This window comes from Coregonus clupeaformis, chromosome 19, assembly GCF_020615455.1.
Source record: "Coregonus clupeaformis isolate EN_2021a chromosome 19, ASM2061545v1, whole genome shotgun sequence".
In the NCBI taxonomy this organism is placed as follows: domain Eukaryota; kingdom Metazoa; phylum Chordata; class Actinopteri; order Salmoniformes; family Salmonidae; genus Coregonus; species Coregonus clupeaformis.
In genome coordinates this window covers 475,597-502,950 of record NC_059210.1, presented here as the reverse complement: position 1 = coordinate 502,950, position 27,354 = coordinate 475,597, and the positions used below count along the sequence as shown (strand labels likewise).

Sequence of the window (27,354 nt, the reverse complement as noted above, 5' to 3'; positions counted from 1 at the left end):
CAGGTGTGTCAGCTAGAGTGTGTTTTGTCGCAGTTGTAAGAATTTGTTGAGGTGTCGAGAGGTCAGACGTCTACTTCTTGTTGAAATCGAGGTCATAATCAGTGTGTGTATGTGTGTGCTCTGGTCCTTGTAGTGTCATTTTTGCTCTGTGGACTAGATAAGCTCTCAATATTTAACTACCATAGCTGTCATTAATGAGTTGCCAGTGTCTTGTCTGTAGTTCATAAAAAGGTGTGTGACCTTGACCTTGTCTCTTGCCTGGATTCAGGTTCCCAATGAATCTGCACTCTACAGATTCTCTACAGAAAACACACTTTTCATTAGCTTTCAACCCAGCGTCAGCATTAACGACCATTGAAGGTATTTCAGTTGCTGCCCTGAACCTTTTCTTCTCAACAACTCAGTGACACACTCCAAGGACTGAGCACCCTATCTGGACTTTATTAAATATTTCAATTTCTGGTTGGAGTGTCAGCACACCACTACTCACACCTTTCATGATGTCAACAGGGTCATGTTCATTTGGCACCAAATGGAAAAAAACACACTGAAAGAGGGAGGGGCTAAAAATGCTCATGTTCATTGTTTGTTGGGGGAGTATCTATAAGGGTAATGGGGTGGGGGGTAGGAAGTGAGTGGGGGGGCAGGAGATGGGACAGGGGAGCAGGTAGCTGCCTAGTGGCTATACAGCAGCCTTATGGTCTGGGGGTAGAAGCTATTGGCCAGTCTTCCAGTTATCACGCTGATGCTCCTGTACTGTGACGGAAGCGGGGAGAACAGGCCATGACTCGGGTGGCTGGGGTCCCTGATTATTTTCTTGGCCTTCCTGCAACATGTGGTGTTGTAGGTTTCCTGGAGGACAGGCAGTGTGCACCCAATGGTGCTCTCGGCTAAGCACGCCACCCTCTGTAGCGCCTTGCAGTCCACAGCGGTGGAGTTGCCATACCAGGCTGTGATGCAGCCCAAAAGTATGCTCTCGATGGTACTCTTGTAGAACACTGAGAGGGCCCTCTGAGACAGGCCAAATTTCTTCAGTATCCTGAGGTTGAAGAGTCGCTGACGTGCCTTCTTCACCACGGTGTCCGTGTGGTTTGACCATTTCAGCTTCTCGGAGATATGCACGCCGAGGAACTTGAAGTTTTTGACCGTCTCCACAGCTGCCCCATTGATGAGGATGGGGGCGTGCCCAGCCTGGTTCCTCCTGAGGTCCACAATCAGCTCCTTTGTTTTGCAGACATTGAGGTAGAGGCACCACGCCATCACAGTGCTTACCTCCTCCCTGTATGTCATCTCGTCGTTGTTAGAAATTTTTATTTTACCTTTATTTAACTAGGCAAGTCAGTTAAAAACAAATACTTTTTTACAATGACAGCCTACCCCGGACGATGCTGGGCCAATTGTGTGCTGCCCTATGGGACTCCCAATCACGGCCAGGTTGTGATACAGCCTGGAATCGAACCAGGGTCTGTAGTGACGCCTCTAGCAATGAGATGCAGTGCCTTAGACCGCTGTGCCACTCGGGGAATCAGGCCTACTACTGTCATGTCATTAGCAAACTTGACGTTGACTAGCTTCACCACCTGGGGGCAGCCCATCAGGAAGTCCAGGACCCAATTGCCTAGAGAGGAGTTCATTCCCAGGGCTGTGAGCTTTGTGGTGAGCTTAGAGGGCACTATGTTATTGAAGGCCGAGCTGTAGTTGATGAACAGCATCCTCACATATGCATTCCTTTTGTCCATGTGGGTGAGGGCAGTGTGCAGTGCAATGGCAATTGCATTGTCTGTGAATCTGTCAGGGATGTAGGTGATTTGGAGAGGGTTGAGTGTGTCGGGGAGGGAGGAGGTGATGTGGTCTTTCACTAGCTTCTCTAAGAACTTCATGATGACGGAGGTGAGTGCTATGGTACGGTATCATTCAATTCAGCTACTTTCCCTTTCTTGGGCACGGTGATGATAGTGGACATCTTGAAGCAGGTGGAGGTAGTGGCCTGAGCTGGAAAGAGATGCAAATGTCCAAAAACACAACAGTAACATTTCTGCAGCATTGAAGGTCCCCCAAGAACACAGTGGCCTCCATCATTCTTAAATGGAATAAGTTTGGAACCACCAAGATTCTTCCTAGAGCTGGCCGCCCGGCCAAACTGAGCAATCGGGGAAGAAGGGCCTTGGTCAGGGAGGTGACCAAGAACCAGATGGTCACTCTGACAGAGCTCCAGAGTTCGTCTGTGGAGATGGGAGAACCTTGAGAAACACAATTCTCTGGTCTGATAAAACCAAGATTAAACTCTTTGGCCTGAATGCCAAACGTCTTGTCTGGAGAAAACCTGGCACCATCCCTACGGTGAAGCATTGTGGTGGCAGCATCATGCTGTGGGGATGTTTTTCAGCAGCAAGGAGACTAGTTAGGGTCGAGGGAAAGATGAACGGAGCAAAGTACAGAGAGATTGTTGATGAAAACCTGCTCCAGAGCGCTCAGGACCTCAGACTGGGGTGAAGGTTCGATTTCCAACAGGACAACATCCCGAAGCACACAGCCAAGACAACGCAGGAGTGGCTTTGGGACAAGTCTCTGAATGTCCTTGAGTGGCCCAGCCAGAGTCCGGACTTGAACCCGATCGAACATCTCTGGAGAGACCTGAAAATAGGTGTGCAGCGACGCTCTCCATTCAACCTGACAGAGCTTGAGAGGATCAGCAGAGAAGAATGGGAGTAACTCCCCAAATACAGGTGTGCCAAGCTTGTAGCGTCATAACCAAGAAGACTCGAGGCTGTAATCGCTGCCAAAGGTGCTTCAACAAAGTACTGAGTAAAGGATCTGAAACTTAAGTAAATGTGATATTTCAATTTTTTATACAATTGCAAAAAATTCTAAAAACCTGTTTTTGCTTTGTCATTATAGGATATTGTGTATACATTGATGAGGATTTGTATTGTTTTAATCAATTTTAGAATAAGGCTGTAATGTAACAAAATGTGGAAAAAGTCAAGGGGTCTGAATACTTTCCGAATGCACTGTATATTCTGTATTCATTGGTAGCTGTGTGCTAGCTCTAGGGGCTGTGCCTATAGTCTGTATTCATTGGTGGTTGTATGTTAACGCCATAATCATTGGTGGTTGTATGTTAACGCCATAATCATTGGTGGCTGTTGGAATCTGGTGATTAGAGGATCATTACTAATTTATGACTGAGCTCTTCATCCTTCCACATTCCAGGGATCTCTAGTCCCCTCTCACCAGTCGCTCCCCCTGCCACTATAGACTGATTAAAGAGGAGGCCTTCTGAAAGGGCACTTCATCAATGAACAGGTGTGTGTGTGTGTGTGTGTGTGTGTGTGTGTGTGTGTGTGTGTGTGTGTGTGTGCATGCATGTGTGTGTGTGTGTGTGTGTGTGTGTGTGTGTGTGTGTGTGTGTGTGTGTGTGTGTGTGTGTGTGTTTGTGGTATTCTGTCTACATGTCTGTGCATGCATGCATGCGTGTATGTCTTGTCTACCTTGGCTCTTGAAGCTTCTTTGAGTACCTGTGCACACTCACTTTACTGCACTGCTCACTGTAATTGTGCTCTTCAGCTTTACAAGGATGCAGTAAATTTGTCACTTTTCTGGTAAAGGATATCATTGGGAATCTGGCTGCCTCTGTGGCATCTGTGCCCTTACACTGCCATATTCCAGAGTTAGCAAAACAGCCTGGCCATATATCTAAACCTCTCCGACTCTCATTGACAATAAGCTTTCCTACCTTGTACCTACCCATAAGCATAACTGAAAATGTGTGAGCAGACGTGAAGATGGAATATTGCTGTAATGTGTTGTGGGGGGATAAACATTTTCATAGCATTTATTACATAGACCTGCGAATGCAACACACCTGAATGGGAGTGAGCGTGCTAAGGCTCATTAAGCTGGCACACATCTAGGTCAGTGTGCTGACATCTCAGCAGGGTGGGTAGAGGACGGGGTGTGTATGTGTTTGTATGTGTGTGCATCTGCAATGAGTACATGCATGCGCACGTGTGTGTGTGTGCAGTGAGGGAAATCCCCCCCTGATACGAAACACCGCTAATCCCATTAGCTGTGTCTCACTATAAACGTCTTTCCTCCATTAACACACTCACTAGGCAGCGTTTTACCACTCTCTACCCCAGAAACACACTGGGACCATTTTAAGACCCCTCTTTGTTCTCTATCCCCCTCCCCCAAACCAAGTCTCGTACTTAGCCCTGTTGGTCAATGCCCAGAGCCCTAAACCCAGACTTCAAACTCTTCTAAATCTCTTAAATACATCTCAATGTTAATATTATCATAGTCTGCCCAATCTCTAGAGAGTGAAAGTCATTTTTAGGGAGGCTGAAGGTTACACCATTTCCTTTATGAAGGCACTGTTCTGCGCTACCCTGTGACTGGAGGCCTGGCACTACTGGTGTCCTCACTGTGTTTGGTGACCAGGGCCTGTATGCACTGTATCAAGGGTCTCAGAGTAGGAGTGTCTGATCTAGGAGAAGGTCCCCTCTGCCCATGTAATGGTATTCATTGAGATCTAAAAGGCAAAACTGATATTAAATCAGCACTTGATACATACAGTGCCTTGTAAAATTATTCATCCCCTTTGGCAACCTGTAATTTAAATGGATATTTATTTGGATTTCATGTAATGGACATACACAAAATAGTCCAAATTGGTGAAGTGAAATGAAAAAAATAACTTGTTTCAAAAAATTCTAAAAAATAAATAACGGAAAAGTGGTGAGTGCATATGTATTCACCCCCTTTGATATGAAGCCCCTAAATAAGATCTGGTGTGACCAATTACCTTCAGAAGTCACATAATTAGTTAAATAAAGTCCACCTGTGTGCAATCTAAGTGTCACATGATCTGTCACATGATCTCAGTATATATACAGTACACCTGTTCTGAAAGGCCCCATAGTCTACAACACCACTAAGCAAGGGGCACCACCAAGCAAGCGGCACCATGAAGGACCAAGGAGCTCTCCAAACAGGTCAGGGACAAAGTTGTGGAGAAGTACAGATCGGGGTTGGGTTATAAAAAAATATCAGAAACTTTGAACATCCCACTGTAAGGGTTGGTGTGAGAAGTGATCCAGGTGTATTGCAGGATATACTGTAGGCAGTAGGCAGAGATGGTGAAACAAGGATCTTTACTGGTGGTCCCAAAGCCAGAATACAAAATAACGGACTTATCAAGATAAAAGAAAGGCGGAGCAAATAAGTCTCCAAAAACCGTCTGACAGCCAAAATACAAAATACTTCTCAAGTACCTGTTCATAGGTCTTCGATCAGACACTGCGTAGTACTGCTGGACATAGATAAACTAGCAGAGAAAACTGAGCAAGGAAACACAGGGAAGTGAGGCCATAAATACACCGGTGAACAGGTAGACACAGGTGACACCAATAAGATAATGATTAGTCCAGACTGTGAGTGAGGAGGTGCCTAAGGTTGTCGGAGGATGACACCTAGTGGGTAGCTCCGGAACTGTGACCCCCTCCTGTAACAGCGCCCCTGCTCTGACCAGCCTATCGATTCCCCACGAATCTGGGGCAGCAATCAGGGCTTTGGGGACAATGATTTGTCCCTCTCCACCAGGTCCATGGGGTTGAACTGCCGGGAGAGCGCGTCAGGCTTGGTGTTCTTCGACCCCGGACGGTATGAGATGGTGAACCGGAACCTGGTGAAGAACAACGCCCACATGGCCTGGCACGAGTTGAGCCTCTTGGCCCCCTGAATGTATGCTACGTTCTTATGGTCCGTCCATACGACGAATGGATGGGCGACCCCCTCTAGCCAATGCCTCCACTCCCCCAGGGTGAGCTTGACCGCTAGCAACTCACGGTTCCCCACGTCATAATTCTGCTCCGCCGGGGATAGCCGACGGGAGAAAAACGTGCAGGGGTGAGTCTTACTGTCTGTAAGGAACCGCTGGGACAGGATTGCTCCCACCGCAACATCTGAAGCATCCACCTCCACAATGAATGGCAGGGACGGATCAGGATGCCCTAGGACCGGGGCCGATGTAAAGCACTTCTTAAGCGCATCAAATGTGTTCCCCGCTTCCGGGGTCCAGGCGAAGGAGCGCACGCTGTCAGGGGAGCGGCTAGGGAGCTAAAATTGCAAATAAATCGCCTATAGACATTAGCGAACCCTAAAAACCGCTGTAGTTGCTTGAGGGATGAGGGCTGGGGCCAGTCCAGTACCGCACTGACCTTGGCTGGGTCCATCCGTAGGTCCCCCTGGGTGACGATGAACCCCAGGAAGGAGACTGTCTCTGTGTAGAAAACACATTTCTCCGCCTTGACATAGAGCTGGTGACGGAGAAGGCGTTGGAGGACCTGCTGAACGTGCTGCTGGTGTTCACACATGTCCTTTGAGAATATTATGTCATCCAAATACACGAAGACGCTGTAGTCAAGGAGGTCCCGGAGCATGTCATTGACCAACGCCTGGAACACCGCAGGCGCGTTGGCTAGACCGAACGGCATGACTTGGTACTTGGAATGCCCACTGGGTGTGTTAAAAGCTGTCTTCCACTTGTCCCCCTCCCGAATCCTCACCATGTTGTAGGCATTGCGTAAGTCCAGATGGTGAAGACCCGGGCTCCCTACAATGACTTGAATGCCGTTGTCATCAGGGGGAGTCGGTAGCGGTTCTAACCTTCATGTCATTGAGCGCCCGGTAATCAATGCCGGCTGCTGCCCACCGTCCTTTTTCCCCATGAAGAAGAATCCCGCGCCCGCAGGTGAGGTAGAGGGACGGATGTGACCCTCGACGAGTGCCTGGTCGATATACTCCCTCATGGCCAGCGTCTCCGGCCGGGACAAGGAAAACAATTGCCCTCGTGTGGGCATGGCGCCCGGCAGGAGATCGATAGCGCATTCATTTGGCCTTTGAGGAGGTAGGCCCTTGGCACGCCTCTTACTAAACAGCTCCCCCAGATCCCAATACTCCCGGGGAACGCCTGACAGGTCTGGGCTGGTGATGGAGTATGTAGCCGCCGTCCTCCCGGTGGCAACCGCCGCTAGGCGGTAGACGGTTCGGAGTGCGGAACCTGGGGAAGAAGTGAAGACTGGCAGGTGGCCTGGGACTGTGGTTTGGGCTAATGAGTGGTCGGTGGAGACCGGAACAGGACAGGGGCGGAGCCTCCCTCCAGGATGAGCCGCCGCGTGGACCAGTCTATCCGGGATTTGTGGAAGACCAGCCAGGGGTTCCCGAGAACGAGGAGACACTCAAGAGTCCACAATGAAAAACTGGATATCCTCCCATAGCCCCTCTACCACCCGGACATGCACGGGGACAGTGTGCCGGGTGATGAAGCACGACCCCTATGGCCTGCCGTCCAGTCCCATGACCGGAACCGGCTTGGAGAGGGCAGTAACGTAACACTCCACCCTTGGGCCAACCCCACGTCTACCCACTCAGGCAGCTCCCTGAAGGAGATTTTGTCCTTCATCCCCTCCGATAGCCCCTGTTGCGTAAAGGATGACCAGGGCGGCCTCCTCCCATCCTGCCTCTCAAGCCCGGGTCCAGAACTCCACGGAGTAGTCCGCCACCGAACGGTCACCCTGCCGACAGGCCATGAGCTGCCTCCTGGCCTCGTGCCCCGACACCACCCGAGAGATGTCGAACACCTTGCGTAGCTCCCGGGTGAATTGGTAGGAGTCAGAGCACACCGGAATTTGGCTCTCCCACTCCGCATTAGCACAGGAAAGGGCCTGACCCGTCAACAGAGTGATGATGTAGGCAACCCGGCCCTGCTCCGTCGGGAAGGAGAAGGGTTGTATGCTGAATACCAGGGAACACTGGGTGAGGATTCCCTGCAGCCCTCTGGACGTCCGTCATACCTCTCCGGAGATGGTAAGCGGGGTTCCCGCGATGTCACAGGCGAGACTGGAGACGCCGCTGCCGGGGCTGGTCGGGTGTCCACCCAGCTCTGCAAGGCGATCGTCAGCTGGCGGAGATTCTCGGTGATCTGCTGCAGGCTGTGGTCGTGTTGGTTCAGCATAGCTCTCTGTGTTGCCAATGCGCTCCAATTCTGTGCTGGCTCCGCTTGGCCATAGTGGCTCAGTTTTCTGTAAGAGTTGGTGTGAGGTGTGACCCAGGAGCGGTGCAGGATATACAGTAGGCAGTAGACAGAGATGGTGAAACAAGGATCTTTACAGGTGGTCCCGAAACCAGAATAAAAAATAACGGACTTATCATGATAAAAGAAAGGTGGAACAAATAAGTCTCCAAAAACCGGCTGACAGCCAAAATACAAAATACTACCTAAGACTGAAACAAATAACGAAACAGGGAGAACACTTCTCAAGTACCTGTTCATAGGTCTCCGATCAGACACTGCATAGTACTGCTGGATATGGAGAAACTAGCAGAGAAAACTGAGCAAGGCAACACAGGGAAGTGAGGGCATAACTACACAGGAGAGCAGGTGACACCAATAAGATAATGATTAGTCCAGACTGTGAGTGAAGAGGTGCCTAAGGTTGTTGGAGGATGACACCTTGTGGGTTGCTCCGGAACTGCGAACCCCTCCTGTAACACCCACGGAGCACCATTAAATCCAATATAAAAAAATTGAATATGGCACCACAACAAACCTGCCAAGAGAGGGCCGCCCACCAAAACTCACGGACTAGGCAAGGAGGACATTAATCAGAGAGGCAACAAAGAGACCAGATATAACCCTGAAGGAGCTGCAAATCTCCACAGCGAAGATTGGAGTATCTGTCCATAGGACCACTTTAAGCCGTACACTCCACAGAGCTGGGCTTTACGGAAGAGTGGCCAGAAAAAAGCCATTGGGAAACTGGTCAGAATTGAAGGAGTGATGGATGGCGCTAAATACAAGGAAATTCTTGAGGGAAACCTGTTTCAGTCTTCCAGAGATTTGAGACAGGGACGGATGTTCACCTTCCAGCAGGACAATGAGCAGGACAAAGGGGGGGTGAATAGTTATGCACGCTCAAGTGTCCTTTTTTTTTGGGTTTTATTTCTTGTTTGTTTCACAAGAAAAAAATATTTTGCATCTTCAAAGTGGTAGGTATGTTGTGTGGATCAAATGATACAAACCCCCAAAAAATCCATTTTAATTCCAGGTTGTAAGGCAACAAAATAGGAAAAAGGCCAATTGGGGTGAATATTTTCGCAAGCTGCTGTATGGCACCTGATCTTGAACAGCGCTGTGGTTCTATAGATCTACTCTCCACATATTATTTCCACATTCCCTTGTGTCTCTGCCATTACATCCCTACCAGCTTCAGCTCAAAATCTATGCTGGGATTCTCAAACCTTAGAAATCTACACTCTAAAACCATGAAACGTGACACATGTATAACCTAAATGTCTGTCTTTAAAACTTAAACATTAGAAATTTAGATTTGCCAATAAGTGTTCTCATCTTAAACACATGAGTTTAGAATGCAAGATTTAACATGATAGTCAGCTTTTCCCAGTCAGTTTCCAACCAGGAGAACATAATATATCTCCTAAGTGTCTTTCCCATCATATCTCAGAGTGAAAAAGATGTGGGAGGGGCCTCATTATCATATTTCCCAGCATGCTTTGTTACAGGTAGATTTTGAGAATAGATTGTTTTAGTATTTTTTTCCTCATACACATTGATTAACTGATCTTATACTAAACAAAGCTAAATAACTTACATTTTTCTAAACTAATCCAATCTGTAAGGAGTTGGATTTATTGCACCCCTTACTGAGATGTTATTCCAGTTTAGATGGTTCAGGTAGTCTTTCATCTTTAGCAGTCATTCTGAGGGCAAGTTGTAGGTGATAAAATATTCCAATTGTTGGATATCCTCTCTCTGGCTGGATTCCGATAGGAATTACTAATCACTTCACAAACCAGAGCATCGTGATTTGCAGGTCTGATGTGGCACATGAGCCAGAATTTTCATACCAAAATATTGAGGACAAATAGACCATAACTAAAGGCTTTTTGAAATGTATATAGTATGTGGTAATAAAGCGGATTAAGAGTTGCAACAACCATGTCTCTCACATTCGCTCGAAAGGCATGCTGGGAAATATGCAAGTATGGCTTTACACCCTACAGTACTGCTTAAAACCTAAACGCCTTGTGCTGAATAAATGTGTTCCTGTTTTTAAAAAGTGTTACAGTGAATAAACATGTTATTGTGTTTAAAATCGAAACACTGAGACACATTTTCATTTAAATAAGTTACCGAAAAGTGTTTAGTTATGCGTTCAGATCCCTAAACACTTGGTTTTACAGTGTATGAGCATAAAACTAAACATAATAGCCCCATATTATGTAAATTCATTCATTCAGGTCAGCTGCGGTAGAATGCTTTTGTTTTATTATAATTAATTTGATATGGCAACGTTGTGACACTTGGCTCCTGGGGCTAGAAACACTCCAGCTGTTTCATTCACATAAACCATACATCCAAACTGGTTACAGACTGACGGTTAGGGCTGGCATGAAGGTTCTGACGTAGAAGTTTGCTCTGAAAACACATCAGCATTTCAATTGAAGGGACATTTCTTCCCCATCACTTCATTTACATACTCCAAGGATTGAGCACCCCTTCTGTGGTTTATGGCAATTCCTGGTTAGAATGTGTGGTGTGGGATGTCACACTGTAGTCTATGTTGTGATTGGACGGTGTGTACTGTAAGTGTAAGGAGTCTTACCTGGGCTCCTTTGGCAGGGAAACACTGGCAGGTGGAACAGTCCCGCCCCCCACAGGGTTCCTCCGGTTGGTCCCCCTACAAGACACAAACACACAGTAACTGTCATGCAAGACACAAACACACAGCCACTGTCATACATATTGCATTGGTCCACCTGCACGACACAAACACACAGTCGCTATCTGTCTTCTCTCCACTGTCCTATCGGTTCAATAAAATCACACACAAAATAACTCCTTACCAGACAAAAATGACCTAGGTCTTTGCAGGGCTATCCATGAACTAACACAGGGGGCTCTATTTCTGGTGTTAAGGCAATTTTGACTTGTAAAAATGGGCACTGCCTCTTTGCACTAATGACAGGTGTTGCGCCAACAATTCCCACTGTCAAAAAATATCACAAATATTTCTGACACACCAACAACGCAACAGCAGGTGCGCTGAGATTTACATTTGCGTTAGGTTTGTTAAAACAGAGCCCAGAGTGGAAAATATAGACAGAGCGAGCGAACGGCACAGCGGCTCCCACCAACCATCACACAGTATGCCAACCCAAAACGCTGTTCAACACCGTAATAATTACCACAAATAATTACCACAAACAACCCAGTGATGCATGACATTGCATTCACAGTATAGTCAACAGACGAGTTGGTATAGAAATGAAAGGGCTAGAAGATTAACACACAGTATTATTGAACAGATGTGTCATATACACATCTATCTTGTGGCATAGAGCAGTCCAGTAAAGTCATGGGATTTAAGAAAAAAGACTGAAAAGGGAGGGACTAACTGGACATCCTGGTCCAATAAGCAAAATAATTTCAGACATTTCCCATTGGGTGTCCTAATGAGCATGACCCAGGTAATTCCTTTACATCGACAGTCTGGGGAAGGGTTGCAGGACAAAGGAGAGGAGAGGGGGTAGCGATGAGCTCCTTGTTGACATAAGAGTATGCAGCAGAACAGCTCCCTGCACAGCCCTTTGATTACTACTGCAGTTACTGCCATCAGTCTCCTGGAGGGAAAGACTCATATAGCACTGCCAACGGCAACTATCAACACAGGGAGGAGAAGGAAGATGATGAGAGGGAGAGAGTCAGGTGGCTCCATCACTGATCCTCTGGCAAAAATGTTTGTATATAGTCATACACTATTGTACATGCACGTGGGCCCACACGCACAAACATCAAATCAAATCAAATGTTATTTGTCACATACAAGTGTTTAGCAGATGTTATAGCGGGTGTAGTGAAATGCTTGTGCTTCTAGCTCCGACAGTGCAGTAATATCTAACAAGTAATATCTAACAATTTTACAACATATACTTAATACACACAAAACTAGTAAGGAATGGAATTTAAGAAAATATACATATATGGACAAGCAATGACAGAGCGGCATGGACTAAGATACAGTAGAATAGTATAGAATAGAATGCAGTAAATACATATGAGATGAGTAGTGCAAGATATGTAAACATTATTAAAGTGACTGTAAACATTATTAAAGTGACTAGTGTTCCATTTCTTAAAGTGGCCAGTGATTTCAATAGGCAGCAGCAGCCTCTAATGTGCTAGTGTTGGCTATTTAACAGTCTGATGGCCTTGAGATAGAAGTTGTTTTTCATTCTCTCGGTCCCAGCATTGATGCACCTGTACTGACCTCGCCTTCTGGATGATAGCGGGGTGAACAGGCAGTGGCTCGGGTGGTTGATGTCCTTGATGATCTTTTTGGCCTTCCTGTGACATCGGGTGCTGTATGTATCTTGGAGGGCGGGTAGTTTGCCCCCGATAATGATTTTCGGCAGACCACACCACCCTCTGGAGAGCCCTGCGGTTGAGGGTGGTGCAGTTGCCGTACCAGGTGGTGATACAGCCCGACAGGATGCTCTCAATTGTGCATCTGTAAAAGTTTGTGAGGGATTTAGGTGCCAAGCCGAATTTCTTCAGCCTCCTGAGGTTGAAGAGGCTCTGTTGTGCCTTCTTCACCACACTGTCTGCGTGGGTGGCCCATTTCAGTTTGTCGGTGATGTGTACGCCAAGGAACTTGAAGGTTTCCATCTTCTCTACTGCGGTCCAGTCGATGTGGATAGGGGGGTGCACGCTCTGCTGTTTCCTGAAGTCCACAATCATCTCTTTTGTTTTGTTGACATTGAGTGAGAGGTTATTTTCCTGGCACCACACTCCCAGGGCCCTCACCTCCTCCCTGTAGGCGGTCTCGTCATTGTTGGTAAACAAGCCTACTACTGTTGTGTCATCTGGAAACTTGATGATTAAGTTGGAGGCGTGCTTGGCCACGCAGTCATAGTTGAACAGGGAGTACAGGAGGGAGCTGAGCACGCACCCTTGTGAGGCCCCAGTGTTGAGGATCAGCAAAGTGGAGATGTTGTTTCCTACCTTCACCACCTGGGGGCGGCCCGTCAGGAAGTCCAGGACCCAGTAGCACAGGGCGGGGTTCAGACCCTGGGCATCGAGCTTGATGATGAGCTTGGAGGATACTATGGTGTTGAATGCTGAGCTATAGTCAATGAACAGCATTCTTACATACAGTGAGGGAAAAAAGTATTTGATCCCCTGCTGATTTTGTACGTTTGCCCACTGACAAAGAAATGATCAGTCAATAATTTTAATGGTAGGTTTATTTGAACAGTGAGAGACAGAATAACAACAACAAAAAATCCAGAAAAACGCATGTAAAAAATGTTATACATTGATTTGCATTTTAATGAGGGAAATAAGTATTTGACACCCTCTCAATCAGAAAGATTTCTGGCTCCCAGGTGTCTTTTATACAGGTAACGAGCTGAGATTAGGAGCACACTCTTAAAGGGAGTGCTCCTAATCACAGTTTGTTACCTGTATAAAAGACACCTGTCCACAGAAGCAATCAATCAATCAGATTCCAAACTCTCCACCATGGCCAAGACCAAAGAGCTCTCCAAGGATGTCAGGGACCAGATTGTAGACCTACACACGGCTGGAATGGGCTACAAGACCATCGCCAAGCAGCTTGGTGAGAAGGTGACAACAGTTGGTGCGATTATTCGCAAATGGAAGAAACACAAAATAACTGTCAATCTCCCTCTGCCTGGGGCTCCATGCAAGATCTCACCTCGTGGAGTTGCAATGATCATGAGAACGGTGAGGAATCAGCCCAGAACTACACGGGAGGATCATGTCAATGATCTCAAGGCAGCTGGGACCATAGTCACCAAGAAAACAATTGGTAACACACTACGCCGTGAAGGACTGAAATCCTGCAGCGCCCGCAAGGTCCCCCTGCTCAAGAAAGCACATATACAGGCCCGTCTGAAGTTTGCCAATGAACATCTGAATGATTCGGAGGAGAACTGGGTGAAAGTGTTGTGGTCAGATGAGACCAAAATCGAGCTCTTTGGCATCAACTCAACGTGCCGTGTTTGGAGGAGGAGGAATGACCCCAAGAACACCATCCCCACTGTCAAACATGGAGGTGGAAATATTATGCTTTGGGGGTGTTTTTCTGCTAAGGGGACAGGACAACTTCACCGCATCAAAGGGACGATGGACGGGGCCATGTACCGTCAAATCTTGGGTGAGAACCTCCTTCCCTCAGCCAGGGCATTGAAAATGGGTAGTGGATGGGTATTCCAGCATGACAATGACCCAAAACACACGGCCAAGGCAACAAAGGAGTGGCTCAAGAAGAAGCACATTAAGGTCCTGGAGTGGCCTAACCAGTCTCCAGACCTTAATCCCATAGAAAATCTGTTGAGGGAGCTGAAGGTTCGAGTGCCAAACGTCAGCCTCGAAACCTTAATGACTTAGAGAAGATCTGCAAAGAGGAGTGGGACAAAATCCCTCCTGAGATGTGTGCAAACCTGGTGGCCAACTACAAGAAACGTCTGACCTCTGTGATTGCCAACCAGGGTTTTGCCACCAAGTACTAAGTCATGTTTTGCAGAGGGGTCAAATACTTATTTCCCTCATTAAAATGCAAATCAATTCATAACATTTTTGACATGCATTTTTCTGTTTTTTTGTTGTTGTTATTCTGTCTCTCACTGTTCAAATAAACCTACCATTACAATTATAGACTGATCATGTCTTTGTCAGTGGGCAAACGCACAAAATCAGCAGGGGATCAAATACTTTTTTCCCTCACTGTAGGTATTCCTCTTGTCCAGATGGGATAGGGCAGCGTGCAGTGTGATGGCGATTGCATCGTCTGTGGATCTATTGGGGTGGTAAGCAAATTGAAGTGGGTCTAGGGTGACAGGTAAGGTAGAGGTGATCCTTGACTAGTCTCTCAAAGCACTTCATGATGACAGAGGTGAGTGCTACAGGGCGATAGTCATTTAGTTCAGTTACCTTTGCTTTCTTGGGTACAGGAACAATGGTGGCTATCTTGAAGCATGTGGGAACAGCAGACTGGGAAAGGGAGAGATTGAATATGTCCATAAACACACCAGCCAGCTGGCCTGCACATGCTCTGAGGACGCGGCTAGGGATCCCATCTGGGCCGGCGGGGGTTAACATGCTTAAATGTCTTAATCACGTCGGCCATGGGGAAGGAGCCACAGTCCTTGGTAGGGGGCCTCGTCAGTGGCACTGTGTTATCCTCAAAGCGGGCGAAGAAGGTGTTTAGCTTGTCTGGAAGCGAGACGTCGGGGACGTGGCTGGTTTTCCTTTTGTAGTCCGTGATTGTCTGTAGACCCTGCCACATATGTCTCGTGTCTGAGCCATTGAATTGCGACTCCACTTTGTCTCTATACTGATGTTTTGCCAGTTGAATTGCCTTGCGGAGTGAGTTGCTACACTGTTTGTATTCTGCCAATTTCCCAGTCACCTTGCCATGGTTGAATGCGGTGGTTTGCGCTTTCAGATTGGCGCGAATGCTGCCATCTATCCACGGTTTCTGGTTAGGGTAGGTTTTAATAGTCACAGTGTGCACAACATCACCTATACACTTCCTGATAAGCTCAGTCACCGTTTCAGTATATTTGTCTAAATTATTTTCACAAGCTACCCGGAACATATCCCAGTCCGCGTGATCAAAACAATCTTGAAGCGTGGATTCCGATTGGTCAGACCAGCGTTTAATAGTCCTTAGCATGGGTATTTCCTGTTTGAGTTTCTGCATATAGGAAGGGAGGAGCAAAATGGAGTTGCGGTCAGATTTGCCTAAAGGAGGGCGGGGGAGGGCCTTTTAACCATCCCGGAAGTTCGAATATCAATGGTCGAGGATTTTGGCAGCGCGAGTACATATATGTTGATAGAACTTGGCAGCCTAGTCCTCAAATTTGCTTTGTTAAAATCCCCGGCTACAATAAATGCAGCCTCAGGATATGCGGTTTCCAGTTTGCATAAAGTCCAGTGAAGTTCTTTGAGGGCCGTCGTGGTATCGGCTTGAGGGGGGATATACACGGCCGTGACTATATCCAAAGAAAATTATCTTGGGAGATAATACGGTCGGCATTTGATTGCGAGATATTCTAGGTCAGGTTAACAAAAGGACTTGAGTTCTTGTATCTTTCTACAATTACACCATGAGTCGTTAATCATGAAACACACACCTCCGCCCTTCTGCTTCCCGGACAGATATTTATTCCTATCTGTGCGATGAACTCAGAACCCCTCTGGCTGGACCAATTTCGACAGAATATCCCAAGAGAGCCATGTTTCCATGAAACAAAGTATGTTACAACATCTACATTTTAGTCATTTAGCAGACGCTCTTATCCAGAGCGACTTACAGTTAGTGAATACATTATTTTATTTTTTTATACTGGCCCCCCGTGGGAATCGAACCCACAACCCTGGCGTTGCAAACGCCATGCTCTATCAACTGAGCTACATCCCTGCCGGCCATTCCTTCTCCTACCCTGGACGACGCTGGGCCAATTGTGCGCCGCCCATGAGTCTCCCGGTCGCGGCCGGCTGAGACAGAGCCTGGATTTGAACCAGGATCTCTAGTGGCACAGTTTGCACTGCGATGCAGTGCCTTAGACCACTGCGCCACTCAGGCGCCTTGATGTCTCTCTGGAAAGAAATCTGGCTCTGATATCCAATAGTTTTCCCAGGCTTTATGTAATGTTACAAAACACTTTCTGAGCTAATAATGTAAAGAATAATACATAAAAAAACAAAATACTGCAAAGTTTCCTAAGAGTGCCATGCACACACACACATGTGCACACACACAAGCACACACACACACACACACACACACACACACACACACACACACACACACACACACACACACACACAATGGTTGTGAATTTAGACACACGTTTCAATGCATCTGGCAGAGGTTTCAAAGAGCGAGTAGTTTATAGAGGACCTAATGGTTTAAGTGGTGTTGATGACATCACCTGTGTGGGTTTAGAGATGTGGAGGCTCATTGTCTCTCTCCCTGAGCAGAGTGTCCGCATGCTTCGCTCTCAAACCCCGTTACAAGAGACAGATAAGAGTTCTGGGGTACGAGGGTGGACGCATAAGTGACAGCCACGCTTCCCCTATTATACACACTAGGCCTGTCCGAATACCTGTACTTGCGTATTAAATAGTACTGATTGGGTATGTGTATGCGCAAATAGGAAATAAAAGTTTGACTTTGAAACTTCGACAATTGAGTATGCTTTAAATGCCCAATTGTTACACTCATTTAGGCTTTTCAACAAGTACGGATTCACTGCATCAGATAAGAGGATAAGGAGATGGGCTGTACCAAAATCAACGAATGGCGGGAAACAATGAAATTGCGCATTAGATGACGCATTCTAAGTATGGATGAGGCTAGTTTGTTCATATGTGTTGCTTATTGCATATGTTTTCTACTACAGAGTATGTTCTAATTAGTATGTAGTACAATTAGTACACAGTATGTCATATTAGTAAGTAGTAGGCAAGACAGATTTCGGACACAGCAACATACAGACAGCATAGACCAGATTATTTAAACAAAGTACAGCCACAAACCAGGATGAGTTCTTCATTCATTGAAGGAATCATGATGAATTAATGCAAAATGACAAGCGATTAGTCTTGACCCATATATCTTATCTGAATCAAGTGGTATGTTGACACCTGAACCAACACAACATAGCCATGGGGAAAGAGTTTCAAGCAGTATCAGGCAGTCAGCTGAGGACACTTGTACCATTAAGCCACTTGTACCGTTGCCCAGCAAGGCCTTTGTTTATGATTAACCTTGAGAACTGGAATGACACACAGCCGATCCAGCACCAAGCACAATGCCAAGGGCACTGTCTGGCAGGAGCTCAGGCATACAGACATAATGTGGCAGTAAAGACTCTGAAAGATTCATACAATGCTCCATGAATTGAATGATACAATATGGGTAAAATATGGGTCTGATTAAAAATTCCTAATTGACTAGGCAATATTTAAAATGTTAAATGTGAAAATGCTTAAACTTCACATCTATTCAGTCAACCATACAGCTCCCCTGAAATTGTTCAATTGATCATTCTTCAACTAGTGTTTTTCTATTCAATTTCAATGGACAACTCTACCTTTCCTAAAACTCAATTGTACATTTGAAATTGAATAGAAGCACTCAAAACTACAGGTTTACCCACTGTATGTGTAACTCTCTCTTCTCTCTCTATTTCTCCCCTCTCCCTAGTCTTTCATCCCTACCTATCTCTCTTAGTCTGTCTCTCTCTTTCTCTCGCTCTCCCTCTCATTCATCCACTCTGATCAGAACACAATGGACAGGATGAAACAGGATGCATTCTAGACACAACCAGCATGAAATACCGACCTGCGCCCAGACACAGGTCATATCATACGCACGGACGCATGCACACAAACACACGCTCAATGCAGGTGCTGTATATGGAACGAGAAGGCTATAAGCACTTTTCTGTTATGCCTAGAGGGAATACTGTGCGATGGATTGATATTTCCCCCGGTCTTATTTGTGTTGATGGTGTTACCACATTCCGGTGGGGTTGTGTAAACCCAGCGCCGGCCAGGCATGCAGACAGAGGCGTAGTTATCTCTCCTTTTGATTTAAGATTAGCCTCCAACTCTCATTGCTTGGTTTTCATATGCAAAAAAAGAATGTGCATGCATATCCATGAGACGTTCTATTTATGTTCAGAAGTAATGTTCTGTATCCATCTAACACACATACTTCTAATCTATCTAAGCATTTTGGATATGCATATTGGATATGCAGGGATATTGGTGGAAAGATCTAGGGTAGTTTTGCGTAATATGAATGAATGACATGACGAATGGCCAACTTAGCCTCGCAAGCTAACAGGATGGTTCATACGAGACTATGGCCAACTACCTGTTAGAAAAGAAAACCAGCATTACTTTGGCTCTTGAAAGCCAGAGTTCTATAGCCCTGCCCTTTTTTTCTTGAATATTTGTGTTGAGCTGTATTTTAGCTTGTTTTACATTGTATCTGATTTTGATTAGATTTTTTTAAATTTGAATCAGCTGTGTATTGTTAGGGCAAAAACCAAAGTGTGCACACCTTGAGGTCCCGAGGACCGAGTTTGGGAAATGCTGGGCTGGAGGGGGCTTCCAGCCTATTTCATAAATCAGTAATTTCCTCTAAAATCCATGAAGGGAAGTGAAGAAGTGCACAATTCGGCAGATGTTTGGGGATGGGGGTGCTGCGATTTTTTTGTCCGTGATACAGATGGCTATATCGGTCCGGTGCACTACTTATGTTAAAAAATGAATATAGTTTTTTTATTCTGATTTTTCAGGGGCTATAGGAGCACCCTCAGCACCTCTACTTCACGTGGCTATGCAATTTGGGAGAATGGACAGATTATTGGGACACAGGCCTGGTCCGAACACAGGAGGTGGAGGTTAAAGGGTCAAAGCATGATGGGACTTCCTTCCACCTCATATACACTAGTAACAGGACAGATAGGTTAGCATGCACATCAATTAACCTTAACAATCAATGTAATTTAAATAATAAAGCACATATACAGTACCTGCAAGGGTTAAGCAAGTACATACGAGTTACCTATATTTGTGACTCGTTTCAGGAAACTAGGCGTACAGTGCCTTGCAAAAGTATTCATCCCCCTTCGTGTTTTTCCTATTTTGTTGCATTACAACCTGTAATTTAAATTGATTTTTATTTGCATTTCATGTAATACACAAAATAGTTCAGATTGGTGAAGTGAAATGAAAAAAATAACTTGTTTCAAAAAAGTCAAAAAAATAAATAACATAAAAGTGGTGAGTGCATTCAGTTGATTTCACGCTTGTGGATTGACGGCTCGGACCAAGGTGCAGCGTGGTAGGCGAACATTTTAATTCAATAAATTAACACAGACCAAACAACAGTAAGGCACACAAACGTAAAGTACTGCAGGCTACAAAGCCACTACACAAAACCAAGATCCCACAAACGTAAAGTACTGCAGGCTACAACGCCACTACACAAAACCAAGATCCCACAAACGTAAAGTACTGCAGGCTACAACGCCACTACACAAAACCAAGATCCCACAAACGTAAAATACTGCAGGCTACACCGCCACTACACAAAACCAAGATCCCACAAACGTAAAGTACTGCAGGCTACAACGCCACTACACAAAACCAAGATCCCACAAACGTAAAGTACTGCAGGCTACAAAGCCACTACACAAAACCAAGATCCCACAAATGTAAAGTACTGCAGGCTACACCGCCACTACACAAAACCAAGATCCCACAAACGTAAAGTACTGCAGGCTACAACGCCACTACACAAAACCAAGATCCCACAAACGTAAAGTACTGCAGGCTACAACGCCACTACACAAAACCAAGATCCCACAAACGTAAAGTACTGCAGGCTACAACGCCACTACACAAAACCAAGATCCCACAAACGTAAAGTACTGCAGGCTACACCGCCACTACACAAAACCAAGATCCCACAAATGTAAAGTACTGCAGGCTACAAAGCCACTACACAAAACCAAGATCCCACAAACGTAAAGTACTGCAGGCTACAACGCCACTACACAAAACCAAGATCCCACAAACGTAAAGTACTGCAGGCTACAAAGCCACTACACAAAACCAAGATCCCACAAACGTAAAGTACTGCAGGCTACAACGCCACTACACAAAACCAAGATCCCACAAACGTAAAGTACTGCAGGCTACAACGCCACTACACAAAACCAAGATCCCACAAACGTAAAGTACTGCAGGCTACAACGCCACTACACAAAACCAAGATCCCACAAACGTAAAGTACTGCAGGCTACAACGCCACTACACAAAACCAAGATCCCACAAACGTAAAGTACTGCAGGCTACAACGCCACTACACAAAACCAAGATCCCACAAACGTAAAGTACTGCAGGCTACACCGCCACTACACAAAACCAAGATCCCACAAACGTAAAGTACTGCAGGCTACAACGCCACTACACAAAACCAAGATCCCACAAACGTAAAGTACTGCAGGCTACAACGCCACTACACAAAACCAAGATCCCACAAACGTAAAGTACTGCAGGCTACAAAGCCACTACACAAAACCAAGATCCCACAAACGTAAAGTACTGCAGGCTACAACGCCACTACACAAAACCAAGATCCCACAAACGTAAAGTACTGCAGGCTACAACGCCACTACACAAAACCAAGATCCCACAAACGTAAAGTACTGCAGGCTACAACGCCACTACACAAAACCAAGATCCCACAAACGTAAAGTACTGCAGGCTACAACGCCACTACACAAAACCAAGATCCCACAAACGTAAAGTACTGCAGGCTACACCGCCACTACACAAAACCAAGATCCCACAAACGTAAAGTACTGCAGGCTACAAAGCCACTACACAAAACCAAGATCCCACAAACGTAAAGTACTGCAGGCTACAAAGCCACTACACAAAACCAAGATCCCACAAACGTAAAGTACTGCAGGCTACAAAGCCACTACACAAAACCAAGATCCCACAAACTAAGGTGGGAAAACGGCTGCCTAAGTATGATCCCCAATCAGAGACAACGATAGACAGCTGCCTCTGATTGGGAACCATGCCCTGCCAACAAAGAAATAGACAAACTAGAATGCCTACCCAAATCACACCCTGACCTAACCAAATAGAGAATAAAAGGGATCTCTAAGGTCAGGGCGTGACAGTTGAAGTCGGAAGTTTACATACACTTAGGTTGGAGTCATTAAAACTAGTTTTACAACAACTCCACAAATGTATTGTTAACAAACTATAGTTTTGGCAAGTTGGTTAGGACATATACTTTGTGCATGACACAAGCCATTTTTCCAACAATTGTTTACAGACAGATTATTTCACTTATAATTCACTGTATCACAATTCCAGTGGGCCAGAAGTTTACATACACTAAGTTCACTGTGCCTTTAAACAGCTTGAAAATTCCAGAAAATGATGTCATGGCTTTAGAAGCTTCTGATAGGCTAATTGACATCATTTGAGTCAATTGGAGGTGTACCTGTGGATGTATTTCAAGGCCTCTTTGCTTGACATCATGGGAAAATCTAAAGAAATCAGCCAAGACCTCAGAAAAAGAAATTGTAGACCTCCACAAGTCTGGTTCATCCTTTGGAGCAATTTCCAAACGCCTGAAGGTACCACGTTCATCTCTACAAACAATAATACGCAAGTATAAACACCATGGGACCACGCAGCCGTCATACCGCTCAGGAAGGAGATGCGTTCTGTCTCCTAGAGATGAACGTACTTTGGTGCGAAAAGTGCAAATCAATCCCAGAACAACAGCAAAGGACCTTGTGAAGATGCTGGAGGAAACAGGTACAAAAGTATCTATATCCAAAGTAAAATGAGTCCTATATCGACATATCCTGAGAGCCACTGCTCCAAAACGGCCATAAAAAAGCCAGACTATGGTTTGCAACTGCACATGGGGACAAAGATTGTACTTTTTGTACTCCTCTGGTCTGATGAAACAGAAATAGAACTGTTTGCCCATAATGACCATCGTTATGTTTGCAAGCCGAAGAACACCATCACAACCGTGAAGCACGGGGGTGGCAGCATCATGCTGTGGGGGTGCTTTGCTGCAGGAGGGACTGGTGCACTTCACAAAATAGATGGCATCATGAGGAAGGAAAATTATGTGGATATATTGAAGCAACATCTCAAGACATCAGTCAGGACGTTAAAGCTTGGTCGCAAATGGGTCTTCCAAATGGACAATGACCCCAAGCATACTTCCAAAGTTGTGGCAAAATGGCTTAAGGACAACAAAGTCAAGGTATTGGAGTGGCCATCACAAAGCCCTGACCTCAATATCATAGAAAATGTGTGTGTCACACTCTGGCTCCGGGACTGTGTGTTAGAGCTAGGGTGTATTTCATTTGGTGGTGTTGGGTTGGGTGAGTTTCATTTGTTTTGTGTCTAGTGGTGATTGGTCTATGACTCCCAATCGGAGGTAACGAGTGTCAGCTGTCGGCTCGTTATCTCTGATTGGGAGCCATATATATTCTGTGTGTTTTCTCCTGTGGGTTGTGGGTTATTGTTCCAAGTTAAGGTATTGTTCCAGGTTCCGTATTTTTGTCTGTTGGACTTCACTATCGTCTTTTGTTGTTTTTCCGTGGTTGCTTTAATTAATAAAGTCATCATGTTCACTCGCAACGCTGCGTATTGGTCCGCTCCTTCAGACGATCGTGACAGAATAACCCACCATAAAAGGACCAAGCAGCGTAACAAGCGGCAACAGGACCTACCTACACAGGAGTTATGGACGCCTCCTAAGGATTTTTGGACATGGGAGGAGATTCGGGCTGGAAAGGGTCCTTGGGCACAACCAGAGGAATATCACCGCCCTCGTGAAGAGCTGGAGGCAGCCAAAGCCGAGAGGAGGTGGTATGAGGAGGCAGCAAGAAGGCGAGGCTGGAGGCCTGTGGACGAGAGGCAACCCCAAGAAATTTTTTGGGGGGCACATGGCTTGGGCGACTGGGCAGCAGGAGGCTGCCACAGGGAGAAAAGGAGAGAAGGCTAACGGAGTACGGGAGCCAGTGGCGAGTAGAAGGAGGGAAGTGTGTGTGGCACGGCGTGAAGGACTGATGTGTGTTGCCAGTCCGGTCCGGCCCGTTCCTGATCCTCGGTTGAGGCCAGTGGTGTGTGTTCCCGGTACGGACCGGCCTGTTCCTGCTCCAAGCACGTATCCTACGGGGTGCGTCACCAGCCCAGCCCGGCCTGTTCCTTCAGAGCCGTCCGCCAGACCGGAGCCGCTAGAGCCTTCTGCCAGACAGAATCATACACCTGCTATGGAATCAGCAGGAGCCGACGCAGCCTATGCTGGACTGGAGGCTCGGGTTCGTGACGGGCAGGAGCGGCTCATGCGGATGGGAGCCGCCCTGCTGGAGGTGATGACCACTCTCCGAGGCTGGGGTCCGCCTCCACCGCCAGCCGCCCAGCCAGCACCGTCAGCCAGCCATGAGCAGCCAGATCCGTCAGCCAACCATGAGCAGCCAGATCCGTCAGCCAGCCATGAGCAGCCAGATCCGTCAGCCAGCCATGAGCAGCCAGATCCGTCAGCCAGCCATGAGCAGCCAGATCCGTCAGCCAGCCATGAGCAGCCAGATCCGTCAGCCAACCATGAGCAGCCAGATCCGTCCAGCCAACCATGAGCAGCCAGATCCGTCAGCCAGCCATGAGCAGCCAGATCCGTCAGCCAGCCATGAGCAGCCAGATCCGTCAGCCAGCCATGAGCAGCCAGATCCGTCAGCCAACCATGAGCAGCCAGATCCGTCAGCCAGCCACGAGCAGCCAGATCCGTCAGCCAGCCATGAGCAGCCAGATCCGTCAGCCAGCCATGAGCAGCCAGATCCGTCAGCCAGCCATGAGCAGCCGGATCCGCCAGAGCCGTCCAGCCAGGTTCCGCCAGAGCCGTCCAGCCAGGAACCGCCAGAGCCGTTCAGCCAGGATCCGCCAGAGCCGTCCCAGCCAGGATCCGCCAGAGCCGTCCAGCCAGGATCCGCCAGAGCCGTCCAGCCAGGATCCGCCAGAGCCGTCCAGCCAGGATCCGCCAGAGCCGTTCAGCCAGGATCCGCCAGAGCCGTCCAGCCAGGATCCGCCAGAGCCGTCCAGCCAGGATCCGCCAGAGCCGTCCAGCCAGGATCCGCCAGAGCCGTCCAGCCAGGATCCGCCAGAGCCGTCCAGCCAGGATCCGCCAGAGCCGTTCAGCATTCCTCCACCGATCCGCCAGAGCCGTCCAGCCGGACGCCAGAGCCGCCAGCCCGGATCCGCCAGAGCCGTCCAGCCCGGATCCGCCAGCCAGCCAGGATCCGCCAGAGCCAGCCAGCCAGGATCCGCCTTTCAGTCCGGAGCTGCCCCTTAGCCCGGTGCTGCCCCTTAGTCCGGTGCTGCCCCTTAGGCCGGTGCTGCCCCTTAGTCCGGTGCTGCCCCTTAGCCCGGTGCTGCCCCTTAGTCCGGTGCTGCCCCTTAGCCCGGTGCTGCCCCTTAGCCCGGTGCTGCCCCTTAGTCCGGTGCTGCCCCTGAGTCCGGTGATGCCTCTTAGTCCAGGGCTGCCCCTTAATCCTGTGGGGTTTAGTTGGGGGGTGGTCATTGGGAGGAGGCTACCGAAGCAGGTTGTGACTGCGGTGGGGTGGGGATCACGACCGGGGCCAGAGCCGCCACCGGGGACAGACGCCCACCCAGACCCTCCCCTAGACTGTATGCTGGTGCGCCCGGAGTGCGCACCTTTAGGGGGGGGTACTGTCACACTCTGGCTCCGGGGACTGTGTGTTAGAGCTAGGGTGTATTTCATTTGGTGGTGTTGGGTTGGGTGAGTTTCATTTGTTTTGTGTCTAGTGGTGATTGGTCTATGACTCCCAATCGGAGGTAACGAGTGTCAGCTGTCGGCTCGTTATCTCTGATTGGGAGCCATATATATTCTGTGTGTTTTCTCCTGTGGGTTGTGGGTTATTGTTCCAAGTTAAGGTATTGTTCCAGGTTCCGTATTTTTGTCTGTTGGACTTCACTATCGTCTTTTGTTGTTTTTCCGTGGTTGCTTTAATTAATAAAGTCATCATGTTCACTCGCAACGCTGCGTATTGGTCCGCTCCTTCAGACGATCGTGACAGTGTGGGCAGAACTGGAAAAGTGTGTGTGAGCAAGGAGGCCTACAAACCTGACTCAGTTACACCAGCTCTGTCAGGAGGAATGGGCCAAAATTCACCCAACTTATTGTGGGAAGCTTGTGGAAGGCTACATGAAACATTTGACCCAAGTTAAACATTTTAAAGGCAATGCTACCAAATACTAATTGAATGTATGTAAACTTCTGACCCACTGGGAATGTGATGACAGAAATAAAAGCTGAAATAAATAATTATCTCTAATATTATTCTGACATTTCACATTCTTAAAATAAAGTGGTGATCTTAACTGACCTAAGACAGGGAATTTTTACTAGGATTAAATGTCAGGAATTGAGAAAAACTGAGTTTAAATGTATTTGGCTAAGGTGTATGTAAACTTCCGTCTTCAACTGTATGTATTCACCTCTTTTGCTATCAAGCCCCTAAATAAGATCTGGTGCAACCAATTACCTTCGGAAGTCACATAATTAGTTAAATAAAGTCCAACTGTGTGCAATCTAAGTGTAACATGATCTGTCACATGATCTCAGTATATGTACACCTGTTCTTAAATGCCCCAGAATCTGAAACACCACTAAGCAAGGGGAACCAACAAGCAAGTGGCACCATGAAGACCAAGAAGCTCTCCAAACAGGTCAGGGACAGATCAGGGTTGGGTTAAAAAAAAAAATCTAACACTTTGAACATCCCACGGAGCACCATTACATCCATTATTTCAAAAATGGAAAGAATATGGCACCACAACAAACCTGCCAAGAGAGGGCCGCCCACCAAAACTCACGGACCAGGCAAGGAAGGCATAAATCAGAGAGGCAACAAAGAGACCAAAGATAACCCTGAAGGAGCTTTTTGGCCATCAAGGTAAATGCTATGTTTTGAGATTTGAGACTGGGACGGAGGTTCACCTTCCAGCGGGACAATGACCCTAAGCATACTGCTAAAGCAACACTTGAGTGGTTTAAGGGGAAACATTTAAATGTCTTGGAATGGCCTAGGCAAAGCCCAGACGTCAATCCAATTGAGAATCTGTGGTATGACTTAAAGACTGCTGTACACCAGCGGAACCCATCCAACTCGAATGAGCTGGAGCAGTTTTGCCTTGAAGAATGGGCAAAAATCCCAGTGGCTAGATGTGCCAAGCTTATAGAGACATACCCCACGAGACTTGCAGCTGTAATTGCTGCAAAAGGTATCTCTGCAAAGTATTGACTTTGGGGGGGTTGAACAGTTATGCACGCTCAAGTTTTTTTTTTTTTTTCTTATTTCTTGTTTGTTTCACAATAAATAATATTTTGCATCTTCAAAGTGGTAGGCATGTTGTGTAAATCAAATGCTACAAACCCCCCAAAAATCAATTTTAATTCCAGGTTGTAAGGAAACAAAATAGGAAAAATGCCAAGAGGGGTGAATACTTTCGCAAGCCACTGAATGTCACGCGTCACTACTTCACAGGAAAGCCATTTGAACGTAAACTTTTTTTAAAAATTAAAATGTGTTTTTTGGCAGAAATGCCTTCTGGAACATGTGAACTTTCATGTGCCTTAATAACAAGTGTGTATGCCA

General features: G+C 46.9%; 1 protein-coding gene across 1 annotated transcript in view; it reads right to left on the bottom strand.

Moving 5' to 3' along the window:
• Window positions 1-27,354, bottom strand: part of LOC121556838 (collagen alpha-4(IV) chain-like) — a 90,218-nt gene that overhangs the window by 43,646 nt on the left and 19,218 nt on the right. Inside the window, exon 4 of the mRNA XM_041870742.2 lies at window positions 10,689-10,763. Coding sequence (XP_041726676.2) covers window positions 10,689-10,763 — 75 coding nt within the window. The remainder of the gene's footprint in view (window positions 1-10,688; window positions 10,764-27,354) is intronic.